Here is a 14,956-nt window from a genome sequence, read left to right on the forward strand (position 1 = left end):
CCCCGTTTCTGACTCATTGTGCAATATCAATAATCTCTGTAGCTTTGTATTATATTTGCCGTAAGTGGCTCTAGTGATTGATTAAACACCTTAGCTTTTCTTTGGCGTTTAATCAATTGCAGCAGCAGCAGTTTATTGCTTGGTATATTACAAAGTAAAAGAGATTATTACTTAATTATTCTGAAAAATAGCGGCTTGCAGTTGTTGCTCACATCGGTACATAGTCTATGCTAGCATGGGTGTCACATCATCTTTTCCTTTGTGCCTCCTCAGCTCTGCTCTGGGAGAGAACTCACAGCTCCCTGGACAGCTGTCACAGGGTCACACATAGTCCTTCACACAGCCATTGCCAGCACGGTGCAATTAGTGGCATTAAATAAATAATTGCTTACAGAGGGGCTTCCCGCAGTGCCAAGAGCCCAATTCCGTCGCTTGCTGGATCCCTCCAAGTCTCACTTAAATTTTAAGCAATGTCCTTATTAACAAGCCCACCTGAATGTGAACTCACTGTCAGGTACTAAGCACTTCTGGAAGCAATTCAGCAAGAATTACATTGGTACCAGGAGGCATCTTGATAGCCCAGGGTGCAGCAGCGGATGTGTGCACAACTGGAGATAAATCAGATACAGCAAATGTTATTGCTGTCTGAGCGTGCGAAAGAAAAAATAATATTTTGTGACATCCTCTTGAGGATCCAGGAAACGGTGACTCTTCTGTTTTCACACCTGAGGTTTTCTGCCATGAGTGCAAAATTGAATTCATATGCAACAGTTCAGAAAGAATACTGTGGTGTGATAAAGCATAAGGACTTAGGGTAGCACTCACATCTCTGCCTGTAAGGATGCCACAGGTAACATGGTCAGTTCTTAGGGCATTCTTAACCATCTCTGTGTGGAGTAGGATCTAACCAACTCGTGATTTAGAATTAAAAAAATGACATTTACTTCTTTGCTTTGCCCCTAACTTACTTTGTGATCATAGGCAAGTAATTTTCTTTTCTTTGTCTCTTCTTTTGTGTATGGGAGTAACTGCTTAGAGATGCATACAGAATTAAGTACTGCTAGCTGCTGTGCCATTGTGATAATGGACACCATATACATTCTGTCAGTAGAAAAAAAAAAGAAATCTTTAAAGCTCTGATCCTGTAAAGAATCGCATGAACCACAGCAGTGTGCTTGACTCGAACAGTACTAGTCAATGGAAGATCAGTCACAATGCATCTACTGAACGTTTTAAGCATTTCCCAAAACTTGGAAATGGAGTGGGGAGATGGGGGTGGCAAATTCATAATTTTTGTATAAGGGAATAAAATTGAAGCTAGTATGCTACTTACTTTTGGTCTATATAGTAGTTGAGGTCTGACCGTCACCTTTCTAGGCAGATTTGTGAATCCAGGAGGTTGGTAGTGCACTTGCTCATGCTTCAAGCTGGCATTGCCTGTGAATAGTGATGCTTTGGCCAGTCCGTGTAAGTCGTGCAGAATTGTATGCTGGTTTTGTGTTGTTTGTGCAATGGCTTTTGCAAGTACTCTAGCAGAATTGGAGCGAGCAGACGTTGACTGTCCAGTGACTAGGAGAAGTTCATGTTTCTTTGAGAAGGTGCTGGATGGTCCTAACCTTTAAAAGAATTTATTTTCTTACTCCAACAGATTTCCCCTCCCCTCCTTGATGTGACAAAATTTATTATCACTTTTGTCTTTCAGGTGTAACCTGTCTTTAGTGTTGCAGACACATCAGCCAACCATGCATTAAGAACTGGGCCCTTACTTTAATTCAGTATAATTTTCTTTTTGTCCAATAATTTCACAAGCACTAATCCACACTTCAAATGCAGGAGATACTTTGATTTCCCAAATTGTTCAGCACTTCATGCAGGAAAAACCATAGGCCACAGTCATGAAACTCCTAGAGGATGGCTGCTGGCTTCCTGTGGCAGAGCTGGTTGTTGTTTTCCCCCTTCCCCTACTTTGCTCTAACCATTTTGTCTGTCTATCTTGTCTTGTATTCAGTTTTCAAAGCAATTGCCATGAAGGGCTTCCTTTTTTTAGTGCCTAAAGGGAACAATAGATTTTTAGAATAAACATGTAGATTTATATGACTATCTGTTAATGCCTATCGTATCCATCATATATGCACTTCAATATGATGTACAGAGAAGTTCAAGCTAAGTAGAAATTAATATTTATTATTGTTATTTCTGATGAAAAGGTCTTTAAATGTATCTTTAAATGGACATGACATTTAAAATTATTTCAGTACTGGATTCCTGAAAAACTAGATGACCTTTTCTCTTGAAATTGGAGAGGCTTTTTTCCTTAACAGTTATATTATGCACAGAAGATGAGATGTTAACCGAGATGTTAAAATGTATTGTTTCCCTTTGAAAGCTAATCCTGTTCCTCATTTTCATTAATGTTGGCTCATTCGTTTTTCTTTCTTTTCTTTTCTTTCCTTTCCTTTCCTTTTCTTTTGCAACTGTTTTTGCATGAAAATGCAGAGTAGCAATAAACAGATTTTTTGTAAGACTTGCTTTAAGACTCTTCTCTTTCAGATCCAGTTAAAGTTTTAAGTTCAGTTATTTTAAAATTCATATTCCTTGGTTCCATAAACAAAACAAAACAAAACAAAAAAAAAAAGAAATATAATGAGGTGCAAAGCAATTTTCTAGCCCTCACTAATCTAAATGCCAACAAAATGGGGATGGCGTAATGTTCGTAATTTCATTGTCTGCTGTTACCAGGTCACCAAGAGACAGTAGCAGAAGTGGGGAGAAGCTGGAATTGGCCATGTCCAACCTCACTGCGGATGTCCTGGAATTACTCCTGGAGTTTGTTTATACAGGTTCTTTGATCATAGATTCAGCCAATGCAAAAACTCTCCTGGAAGCTGCCAGCAAGTTCCAGTTTCACACTTTCTGTAAAGTCTGCGTTTCGTTTCTAGGTAAGAATCATTTCATCCAGTGAGGTTTTAAGGTTTACTTCACATTAAGGTTTGTGAGACTTCCTTTTAACTCTTATAATAATTAGGAGAGAACTAAATGTAATTTTAAAACTAAGAAAACAAACAAACAAAAACAAAACAAAACAAAAAAAACCACGATTTACTTAGGTTGAGGATTGAATGCCAACGAAGTGGCTTATAGAAGATAATCCAGAGAAGTCTAGCCTGTTGTGTGAGTGACAATAGCTTTCACAACTTGGAGAGACTCTTCTATTGAATCTTGTTTTATGATTGGTGCCACGGTGACACCTTGTTTCACAGACATTGATCTCTGTATGGAGACATGACTATAATACACAAGTTGTTTATAACTGTGACAGCAAATGTTGGGTGTTGCACCTGTCAAACAATGTTGAAGTTGGAGGGGAAGTCCCAGAAAGGAGTCAGGATCTGCAATTTTCCTGCATCTGTGAGAAAATCTTTCCGATGTTCTTGTAAACAAGGTCTGATTGAACTACTACAGGTTGAATGGTTGCAGGATTTGCTTTTTTGTATAGAGAGAAGGTCTGATGCATGCATATCCTTACAAATAATGGATAGGAATGATTCCTCTGCCCTCCTCTGGTAATTAGTGTGCCCTATGTGCATGGGGAGTGTTTGTCCCAATGAAAGTGTACAGAGTAACCTCATGCCAGTCCCTCTGTCCATTCCCAATGATCCCATGTGAAGCCTATTCTTCTAATCCACAGCACCATGTCATCCTGCTCTTGCATTTCCATGTATCTTCCAGCACAGACCGTTTCAAAACCATCCAGTGTTACTAGGTCAGTTTAGTGAGCTTTACTGGTCCATATTGGAACCAGCCAGCCCCGTTTCTGTCATGGCAGAACAGGAAGCAGAGGTGGAACTCAACTGAAAATCATGTTGGTCCAAATTCCTGTATCACATGCCACTCACTTAATAACAGGGCTATAATTTCACTTAACAAGACAGTAATCATTTATAAATTATTGATTAACACAAACTTATTAACACAAAAAAATGTGATCTTGATCTTACATGACTTACTTCCCACGTCCACGTTCCAATATATATGTTTTTTGACATCTGATTTCTGCACTCCCTGAACCCTTGGCTTGGTATGGGAGAAGTCATTCTATTTGAACTCCAAATTTATCTTCAGCCCACATGACCTATAGGTTCTTCCTAGTCAATTTTCGCTAAAAATACACACTTCAAATTGCAGCATGTGAAAGATGAAAGTTAAGAAAACGTCACTCATCTTTTAAAACCAGTCCTCAGATGAGTCCCGTTGTCTACAGTGTTAATTCTCACTGCTAATCTGGCTTGCTGACAAGATTAGTAGTGTGACCAGGCTGGCATCACTGCAGGCGTTCAGTAAAGAATCTGTGCCATTGTATTCCCTTCTTCTTTCCATTTTTTTTTTATGTCACATTTATACGTCTGTTGCCAAATGTGTGGATAATGGCAAAATGAAAACTATGCTTTGCAATTCCGCTGTGTTGGTTGTGCATTTTGAGTGAGGGCTCTGGCTGTAGCATTGCTTTCCCCCAGCTCCTCTTCACCACTTTTCATTGTTAGATCTTATGGCCTTTCTAGGAAGAAGAGATGTGTTTAAGTTGCACGGTCTCTAAAGCTTCAAAACAAAACCAAAATACATTTATTTCACTAAATCAATGTGAGATTTCTCCTTTCCGATATTTAATATTTGAATTCAGTGAACCATGTTATGGTGTGAAATAGTAGAGTTGGTTATAAGTTCAGTGATATATGGGGAGTCGCTGGAATTTTGTATTCTCATTTGGAGAATTCATGGAGTGTAATTGCTTATTTTTATTTATAGCTGTGACTGAATTGCTCTGCAGAGATAGTATAGCATTTGCCATGTAAAAAAAAATTAAGGAAAAGCATTTTGCTTTCTCTATGGCTTTTCATCCCAGCCACTTCTACTTCCTCCCAGCAAGCAGAAATATTGTAAAAATAGGGTGTTTTTTTCCTAGGGTTTCTGGCAGATTCATTATTATAAAATGATCCTCTCCCATATATAACCATGTCTAAACTGTGAGAGAAGTTGAAGGGTAAGTGGAAATAAAATAAAAGAAAAAATTAATTGGCCTTTTGTGCACAGCATAACAACATCCCAGGTGAAATTTGTATCATCTTTTTTAAATGGTGAGGCTCCAGGAGGATCCTTCTTGGATGATGTCAAGGCAGCTCGAGCATCTCCAGCAGTGTTGCTCTGGGCAGAGGTACCTTGAATCTATTCTCACTTTCTGGTAGAAACCTATTGCAAATGTGCTCAGAAGACTGTTCCATTTCAACAAGAGATTTGTTAACCAACTTCACTAGGGTAATTATAGCCATGTTCTCTCCTGATGCAGAGACTCCCATTGCAGGAGTGAACAGACTGTGAGCTTGCATTTCTACCTGTTGCTGAAATTTTACAAATACACTTCCTTCCAGTGTAAAGAAATTGGTGGATTCATGGAGAAGATTCATGGAGAAAAGAGCAGGAGCTCTGACTTCAGTGCCCTGGAAGAAAAGCACAAAGTTTAGAAAGTGAATGAGTGGGAGCTATGAGAAAAGCCTAATGAAGGCCCAGTGTCCTCCATAAATGTACTTAAGCACCCAATGGTAGAATAGGCTTTTATAGTTCTTACGAATTCAGGAAAATGTTGTAGGTAATTTTTGTTTGTCCATGGTGGAAAATTTTCAGCCAAATGGAGAACCACATTGGCCAGTGCTGGAGAAACTAAAGCTAAACTAAAAATAAACTAAAACTAAAATAAACTAAAACTAAAGATAAAAGGAACATTCTCACTGTAGAACTGAAGTCTTTGGGACAGTGAATGCATCCATAAATCTTCCCTGTCTTGCTTGTGTTCATGACATAAGCAATGAGAAAGAAATAAGATCCCTATCAGAATGACCATCGTGTATGCTGAGAAGTGCAGGTTTTATGCTAACTTTGAAGATATCTAAGTCATCATCTAGAAGCCATCTCTAAGTGAAATACTAAATGCACACAGAGCAATCTTGTGCCAACCAATCTTCCATTCTAATGTTACTGCAGTCTCACTCAGTAATTCTTCTGACTCTACTGTAGAGGACTTTATTTCTGCTCTTCCTTTCATTGCCATCCAAGAAGTGCAATCTTAGCAGTCTGCTGGTTGTTTTTCTCATGCTGACTTAGTACATGATTCCAAAACTGCACGTAACACAAACTGGGAATACTGGTTGCTGATCTGCAGTATTACATGGAGACAAATATGATATCCAACACTGACTCCCACCAGTGAGAACCTGCTAGATTACATCAGATATGCTTAAAGCCCATAAAGTCATTTCTGTTACAAACCGTCCTTGGATGCTGTGTCAGTAGTCATGTTCTGAATGAACTCAAGGTGAAATTCCACAAAAATGTGTTGTTCCAAGTCAAGTGTCACTGTGACAAAAACAGCGACCATTGTAACCATGTCAGCTCCAAAGGAAAATGGCTTAGCAGCCTGATGGGCAGAATTGGTCCTTAGCTGTCTTCATCCTGTTTGCTTTTGACTGGTTGTATCCCTGGGATTGCTTGGGATTGGCTGTATTATGTAATGTATTATGTAAAGTTTGTAGGTAAGCAGTCATTTAATCTTCCTTTATAGTCAGTTAAGAGTAACAGGCACTAGTAGGGCATGATTCTGCTCATCCTGAAGTGGAGATCCAAAATATTATCAGATAAATTGCCTCTTGGGGTCTGCCAGCAGTTTCAGGGAAGAAGGTGCGAATCTCTGCAGCAATACGTGGAGCTGCCTGGACATCCAATGTACCAGGGCTGCATCAACATAACAATACAGGAATTAGAGAAACTTATCCAGATGAAAAGAAATCAGCTGTGAGCTCTGTTTTTTCTGCCCCATACCTCAGGCTCAGCTGGGGAAGATATGGGAATCTGCCCTGACAGAGGCAGAGCTAGGCCTCCCAAGGGAAAGATTCATTCTTGCAGGTCTTTTCCATTGTGTGCTAGTAAACGGATGCACGATGAGTCAAACCTGATTATTTCCTTGATTATAAACCTTACGAGGATGAGGTGGGGCAGTGTCAGATTTGTCTTTGACTTGGAGGTTTGCCAAGCAATGATGAGAGGCTCTGTTAGGTGATTATTTTATCCACAGCCATATGTATACACGAAGCTGCTGCCAACAGACAGAACCAAAGGCCTTTGAAGAGATTTTTGGTTCTTTTAAGTGGAAAAGCAGAAATTTTGGGAGCTTTGTGCTTCAGCTGTCAGTATGCAGCCTGTCTCTGGGCAGGCTTTGAGTGACAAAATCTTCTGACAGAAAGCAGTGCCACTGTTCCGGTGTGCTTGAGGAAATGGGCTCCTTGTAGTCAGCGCAATCAAATGATGCAAAATGAGATAGCCTTCTTTCAAGATAGTTAGATATGCAGAAGAAAATAAATTTTTTAAAAATTTTATTTTTTTCAGGAAAAAACCAACAACCCACACACACAGAAGGGAGTGTCTTTGAGCTGAAAAAAAGGGTTGTAATCCCATTTTAATAAAAGCCATGTATAGATAGCATGCAGGTTTTACACCTGGTGAAGGCAGAATCTAAGTGTAAGGACAAATCACTGAGCATTTCCAGTGGAGGGAATGCGATGGGAGTTGTGCTTGAAGAGGTTTGGGGCTATCTGACATTCCTCTCCAGTGCTCTGAAATAACACACTGAGCTATGACACTGCCCAAATGCACTTTTTTTCTAGCAGCACAGAAGTCTGCCACCAGTCCTGATGTGGTCTGTTGGATGGTGAGGCACTGGAACAGGTTAAGGAGGCTGTGGATGCCCCATTTTTGGAGGCATTCAAGGCCAGGCTGGATGTGGCTCTGAGCAGCCTGGTCTGCTGGTTGGCGACCCTGCACATAGCAGGGGGTTGGAACTGGATGATCATTGTGGTCCTTTTCAACCCAGGCCATTCTATGATTCTATGATTCTATTGAAGTCTGTCTCTCCCTCTATTTTCTTTTTTTTTTTTTTTTCTGTCTTACATCTTAAAGAATATAGCAGTAGCGGCTTGCTTAACAGAATCTGAGAAAAAAAATCGAGTTCCTCTTATGAATTTCTGAAGTTGGTGGGTTTTTCCTGAAAGGGAAAAAAAGTACAGTCAAATGTGTGGTGTAGCACACTTTACCACAAAGCTACACACTGTGCTGTTAGTTCTGTTTGCCGGGTAGGAGATAATGCTGTCTCCTCTGTGCATGATTTTCTTTGAAACTCACTACACAACATTTAACAGAAGGCGTTGGTGTAATCTGTGTTTTGCATAAGGGATGTCATCACATTCAGCAGCAACAAAGTTCCTTTGAAAAAAAGGAGGGGAGGGGGGATTTTTTGATTTTTTTTTTTTTTTATTTGAAGTAGCTTAGTAGCTGAACAGGGCAAAAATTATCATAAAGCGACTGCAGCATCCTCAGAAATGTCCTCGGTGCTGTTTGCATTTATTCTGAAGTGTCTGCGCTGCCGTTTACATCTTCGCTGTTTCTTAAAGCCACATTGTAAGCGGTACGAATAGCAGGACTCTCTTGGCTGGATTCCTGTCCTTTGGGAAGCCTGAGACAGTATTATGTCAGTGGGTTTTCCCAGTGTGTATGAAGGTTTACACAAAAAGCAAACACAGAAAGTGTATTTCTCTCCCAGACCCCACTTCAGTTGTTAGACAGACTTTGATTTTCTACATTAAGCCCCAGTCCTGAAGTAATCCAGGGTGCTGCTTCTAATTAACTCCCTGAAATTAATTAGCGTTGGAGTTCTGTCCGTGGCATTTATTTTTTCATGAGCTCAGTGAAAAAATGTGAATCTTGCTTTTAATAATTCTCACTTGCCTTTTATTTGTTCCTTTTAGAGAAACAGCTGACTGCTAGCAACTGCTTAGGAATATTAGCCATGGCTGAAGCCATGCAGTGCACTGAACTATACAACATGGCCAAAGCATACGCCCTGCAGATTTTCCCAGAGGTGGCAAACCAAGAGGAGATCCTTAATATCTCAAAAGACGACTTCATTTCCTATATGTCCAATGACAGCCTGAACACCAAAGCAGAGGAGCTGGTGTATGAAACAGTGATAAAGTGGATTAAGAAGGACGCTGCAATCAGAGCTCAGGTAAAAATAATCTCAGCAGCCTCACTCTGCTCCATTCCCGTAAATGCGTCTAAAATAGAAACTATCACCGTGAATGTGAGGATGAGAGGGAGATAGGATGGGCAATTCAGATAAAGAAAGAGAAAGGGAATGCAGGCTATGCACAAAATCTAAGTAATTTCACAATCTGATCCCCATATCTGATCATTTAGAGTCAAAATCTCATTTGTGACATGCATTGTACAAAGCTAGGGCTTCAAGCTGCTGGCTGCAAGCTTGGTCGTAGATAAATCAGGAAGGATTAGAGTTGTAGAAGATGTTACTTTATGAAGAGGATGCATTTTAGCAACAGTGGGAAATAAAAATCTATCAGAAAATCAGTATTTCTTTTGATGGCATGTCTTGAATGCGTGTAGCTTCAGCACACAACAAGTGATTCTGAATTTCTGTCGGCTAAATAGATAACCCCCTGAGTGTTATATATTTATTAGTTAGCCCTTTCTCAACCATCTCTGCTGTGCCTTCTGCCCTCTACTCAAGAAACTAAGCATGTTACTTCACCCAGCACTGTCTCCAGATGAATGCTAAAATCAGTGACTGTTTGATGGTTGTGGTTATCCTTGGGACCAGAGGACTACCATAGTGATAATTAAAAGCCTCCAGCTTGAAGCTCTTGAAAGTCAGTCTTGGTGGGTTGTGGTCTGAACCCCAGATCTCTCTTTCTGGAGGACAGAGATGCTGACTGACCTTGGCAAGGGCTTTTTTCCACCTTTCATGTCCTGTGTGAGCAGGTAATGTAGCTCAGCAAGATTTTGTGCTAGGGAACTGCCAGTCTGCATACACATCATGCACATGCCAGAGGTGCCTTTTAGTATTACCTGATATTGTTATTACCTATAACATCTACACAATATCATTGATTTACTGAAATGAACCACTTTTTGGCTCTTGCTGGCATTGAAAAACATGGTTTTATGGAGTATTTCACAGCTTGCTTAACATTTGATGACAGCAGTCAGCTCCATGCAGCTCTGAGCTCCGAAACTAATGCAGACTTAGGGATTATTCCCAGGGGCTGGAGCACAAGAACCCTGCAGCAGGAGTCAGTTTGCCTGGTGCAAACAGAAGGTGTCACTCATCAGGTGGTCTGGGTTGTGTTTTCAAAACTGATGGTTAAAATATTTCCTCCTGCGCACTGCTGCGGTGATGTTATGAATTTATTTTTTAAGTGGTGGTTTCTTCACCACCGCCATCTCCTCCTCTCTTGCTTTCATGTTGTGGTTGGGTTGGTTTTCTGCGTTGTTTTTGTATTTAAATTCCAAGTTTCCTTCTTTTCTTTTCACCTTCTGCAGAGCCTTTGCAGCTTATGCTAGCAGTTTTATTTGCTTCTCCAAATTTCTCTGCGGTGCTTTGGTTTCATGCATTACTTTACAAGGGCTTTTAATTTTTAATTTGTATTTATCCAGAGATGAGGGTCTTGAATAAATTAATGTTAAAGATTACCAGGCAGATAGATAGCTATTTTCATGTCCAATCCTACCACTAAGCTAGTTTCTTCAGATGGCTGTTGTTCCTGGTTGATTTTTTTTTTTTTTAAAGTCTGTGCACTGCTTGATCTATTATAAAGCTCTTAGTTAAACAGGTACTTATTTTCTAAAAGTGGGAGCTCATACTTACCATGAAAAATACCATCTTTACAAAAATGACTACTGCATTTTCAGTACTCAGAAACAAATAGCTCTGAGGGCGGGTTGGAAGAAAGAAGGATCTAAATAATCTTATTTCAGATAAAGATGATGAGTGAAAATTTGTGCTTGATGTGCAGCAAGGGCCACCATGTCCGGAAGTGCCCAGCTCCCATTAGTTTTACAGTCTGAGCAACCATGGAAACAACAGATGCAGGCTCGACTTTCTTGCAAGAGATGCGCATGGATGTATTGACTTTATTCACAGTTTGGTGAGATGGATTTGCTCAATTATTTCTTTCTCTCTTCAGGGTCAGAAGATAGCACATGGGGGACATCAAAGCAGCAATAGGATTTGTGCTTCTGCAGCCGACTAGTGGGACCTATGGGTAGGAGAGTTTTAGCCAAAAACAGCCCAAAGCCCACCTGGATGAGACATTGGTCATTAAGTCTCTTGGGGCCTGGATTTCCAGGACCCTCACCTTCTTTACACTTTTCATCTGCCCTTACTTGACAGGCCAAGCTCTGCTGTCACATTAGAGGGTTTTTATTCTTAATAGCTCTGTCTCAGGTGATGTAAGTGCCTCTTTCACAGCTTCTTTAGGGCACAGCAATTCACCCAAAGGCAGGTTTCTGGCACAAGCAGAAGAGAAGAATAATTATCCTCTGGAGAAGAGGGGGCTCAGGAGTGACCTTATCTACAACTCTCTGAAAGGAAGTTGTGGCAGGGTGTGGGCTAGCCTCTTCTCCCAGATAACAGCAGTAGGACAAGAGGTTTTAAGTTGTGTCAGGGGCATTCAGGTTGGGTATAAGGAAAAATGTCTTCTCCAAAAGAGTGGTGAGACATTGGAAATGGGCTACCCATAGTGTGAACCTTCACTTGAGGGTACATCTCAACACATTTGTGAAGCTAACGTGGCCATTCCCCACACCAGAGCACCTTGAGCTACGCTGTTACAGCAACGTGTGTGTCACTGCCGGTCCTGTTCCCCTTGAAAAGACCTCTCTGGAGGAGATTTTCTCACCCATTCTCATGGAAGGGCATTGAGTTACATAACCTTCTGCTTCTGTGCCTTTCTAAAAACTCTTCTTTGGGTATCAGATTCTTTTCGCTTTTGTTAGTCTTTCACCATCAGGTTGGAGGGCAGTGGTAGGGAAGGAATCAGAGTTTGTCTGCAAAATGAGTTGAAAAGCTATACTCTGACTTTTAATTCTGCAAATTGTTCTCATGTGAGGTCTTATGATATTAGGGAAAGCATCTGTGGTATTGTAAAGAAACAGCACCTTAGACTTGTTACAAAGAAAAAATAACAGTGCTTTAAAGGTTGCTGATCCAGCTACATAAGACAGAGAAGCAGTGCAGATAATGACATAAGTGTTAAGCTAAGATTTGGTAAATAGCTGTATCCAGCATCAAAGCAGCACGGTGGCTCATCTGGTAACGTTTATGGAGCTATTTTAGGGATGCTCGGAGTGCAGTCGCGTATGATCAGTCTCACCAAAAGAAGCAGCCTGTGATGTGAAGTCCTGAATACTTGGGTAATTTCCTGGTTGCAGGAATTCCTCCTGATTGCTTGTCACTGTGTGGAAAGTCTGCAGCCTGCTGACACATCTGGAAAAGCTGAATTTACTATTTTTCTATTTATTCCTCTAACTGACTGGTGGACAAGATTGTAGGGTTCATCCTAGCAGTTATCCCCTTGATAAGCTTATTACAACCGTGGCAAACTCATGCAAAAAAAATTATAGTGTAATGGAGGCTTTACTGTCCGAAAACCAATATGATCTGAGCCATCTGAACATCAGCAAAGGTCCCTTGGGCCCAGCCTGAACCTGAATGCATCCCCCCACTGTCTGTGTGGATTTGGACCAGTTGTTTCATCTTTCTTCCCCTATTTATTGTCCTATAAGCTGGAGGGAAGCAGTGTCTTCTGCACATGCTGCTGGGAGGATCCATGGTCAAGCAGTGGCACAGCTGCCCAGGGAGGTGTTGGAGTCACTGTCCCTGAAGGTGTTCCAGAACTGTTGATATGTGGCACCTGGGGACATGGTTAATGGGCATGCTGGGATGGGTTGAGGATGGAATAGATAATTATACTGTCTTTTCCAAGCTTTGTAACTCTGTGAATGGGCATGGGTGATGAGCTGATGGTTGGACTGGATGATCTTATAGATCTTTTCCAACCCTTATAATTCTATGATAACGAGCTGTAAATGTCCACCAATGCTAATGACCAGCAGAGGTGTGAAATGCTGCAGTTGAGCCCAGTGTCAATGTGGAATGGGAAGATGTAATGGTGCTGGATATGCTGCAATCTGCTGTTTGCCCACAGCACAGACAGACCAAAGCTTACTGGAAACTTTCCCACCTTTCTGCTCCAAGTCCAAAGTTGTATCTGTTTTCTCCAACAATAAAAAACACAGCAACATGCCTATTAATAACAGAAAGCCTATGAAAACAAGGTGCCTAGTTGCGTGAAGCTTCCCTCTCCCCCTGAAGAAGGACAAGATGTGAGGAGAGGACAAATATTTCAACAAGCTGAGCAGTTTCTGGCTGGAAGAGTGGCAGTTACTGCAGCTATGAGTGACAGAGCAGAGGTTCTGCTCATTGGCAGTCACCTTTTGATGCACTCTTCATGGGTGTAATTGTGTGCCTGCTTTTAAACCCTTTTTAAAATCACAGTGTCCAACAGCAAAATGAAATGTCTGTGCTATAAAGGCATAAAAAAGCCTTCTATGAACTTGTGTCCTCAGAGGCAGATTTGTCTAAACATCATCTTCATGGTGCCTGGGAACCAGAGATGCATAGAGAAATTGGAGGTAATTTAGAGAAGAGCAGCACAAATGATTAAAAGAGTGAAGGAATTGATGTGAGAAAGAAAGATTAAAAGATGTAAATATGCATGACTTGGCCTAATGACAGCTAAAGAAGGATAAATATCTGTAATGTTTGAAGTCCAAAGGAGGGGAGTTGGCTGGGAGGGTACAACGAGGGTGTGACAGCTGTAGGACCATGGGGATGAAATTGAGACCATGCAAATCAGTCTGAGCAAACACAATGCCTACATGAAGGCGGTCTATGTGGAAATGAGGGTAAAGAAAAGTGAAGGAGAAGAGAATTTGTCAAAAATGTTAAGAATGCCAATGAGCTGTATTTTAACAATTAAAAAGAATTGACAGGAGACAAGAAACTGTGGAGGACAAGCAGGTGGGTAACTGTGAGAGAGCAGATCAAAGATCTCTGGTCTGCAGTTAAGATGGCAGCATAATTCATCATGCAGATTTTACAGAGTCTCCAACATTATGCAAAAGACCAACACACTCCAAGACTAGGAGGAATCAGAGAGGGAATGAGTGCAATTCTGTGGTGACAAGGAGGTAATGATCTATTCAAACACTGATACACAATGCCAGCATGTACAGATTGCTTAAGTTGATCATAATAGGAAATTAATTGATCAATCAATGTACTTAAGAGCATTAAGCTTCGGGAAAGCAGTGCTAGAATAAGTATGAATGGCATGGCTTCCAAGGGAGCCTAAGTGAATTAGGCACTAACACTCTATTACAGTTCAATTAGACTCCTTTGAAAAGCCTAGACTACCCTAATGCTTTGAAATCCATTTGTGGGAAGAGCAGACGAATTCAAAAAGATGCCATAATGAAAGTGCAAGAAGCTCCAATTTCTCTGAAAGTGAAAAACGCAAGGGATGAGCGGTAACCACTGTGATTTCACAGGGACAGCCTGCTCAAAGAGCTCAGATTTAAATGAAGCTTTTCCTAGTGGCAGTCAGACACACTCAGAGCCTGTACAGGCTTAGAGAAGGAGAAGAAAAGGGAGCAGCAGGAGCAGAATCAGCGTAGGAACATGCACTTAGCAATACATGGGAGGAAGAAGCAGCATAAAAAAGCAGAAGAGATCCACAAAGAATATGTGGGTGAAGTTTGCAGTTCATTAAATTCCTCCTGCATTAATCTATTATTTTTTTTTAGAGAGATAGCCATCAGTGAAAGCCTACTAAATTATTTCTAACAAGTTTAAATTCATAGAATCATTAAGGTTGGAAAGGATCACTAAGATCTCCCAGTCCAACGTTCAACCCATTGCCACCATGCCCAGTTGGTTTGAGGAACTCCCTGGCCCCAGACCTCTCAGTCTCTTAGTTTCTGTGGCTTTCCCAACTTA

At 40.9% G+C, this 14,956-nt stretch overlaps 1 protein-coding gene across 5 annotated transcripts in view; it reads left to right on the forward strand.

Annotated features, from left to right (window-relative positions):
- Window positions 1-14,956, forward strand: part of KLHL29 (kelch like family member 29) — a 401,375-nt gene that overhangs the window by 343,449 nt on the left and 42,970 nt on the right. For all 5 annotated transcript variants that reach the window (XM_085218109.1, XM_085218110.1, XM_085218107.1 and 2 more), the window contains 2 exons: window positions 2,740-2,939; window positions 8,847-9,106. In XM_085218109.1, the coding sequence (XP_085074235.1) occupies window positions 2,740-2,939; window positions 8,847-9,106 (460 nt within the window). The remainder of the gene's footprint in view (window positions 1-2,739; window positions 2,940-8,846; window positions 9,107-14,956) is intronic.

The sequence above is a fragment of the Meleagris gallopavo genome, chromosome 2 (assembly GCF_905368555.1).
Source record: "Meleagris gallopavo chromosome 2, MGAL_WU_HG_1.1, whole genome shotgun sequence".
Taxonomy (NCBI): Eukaryota; Metazoa; Chordata; class Aves; order Galliformes; family Phasianidae; genus Meleagris; species Meleagris gallopavo.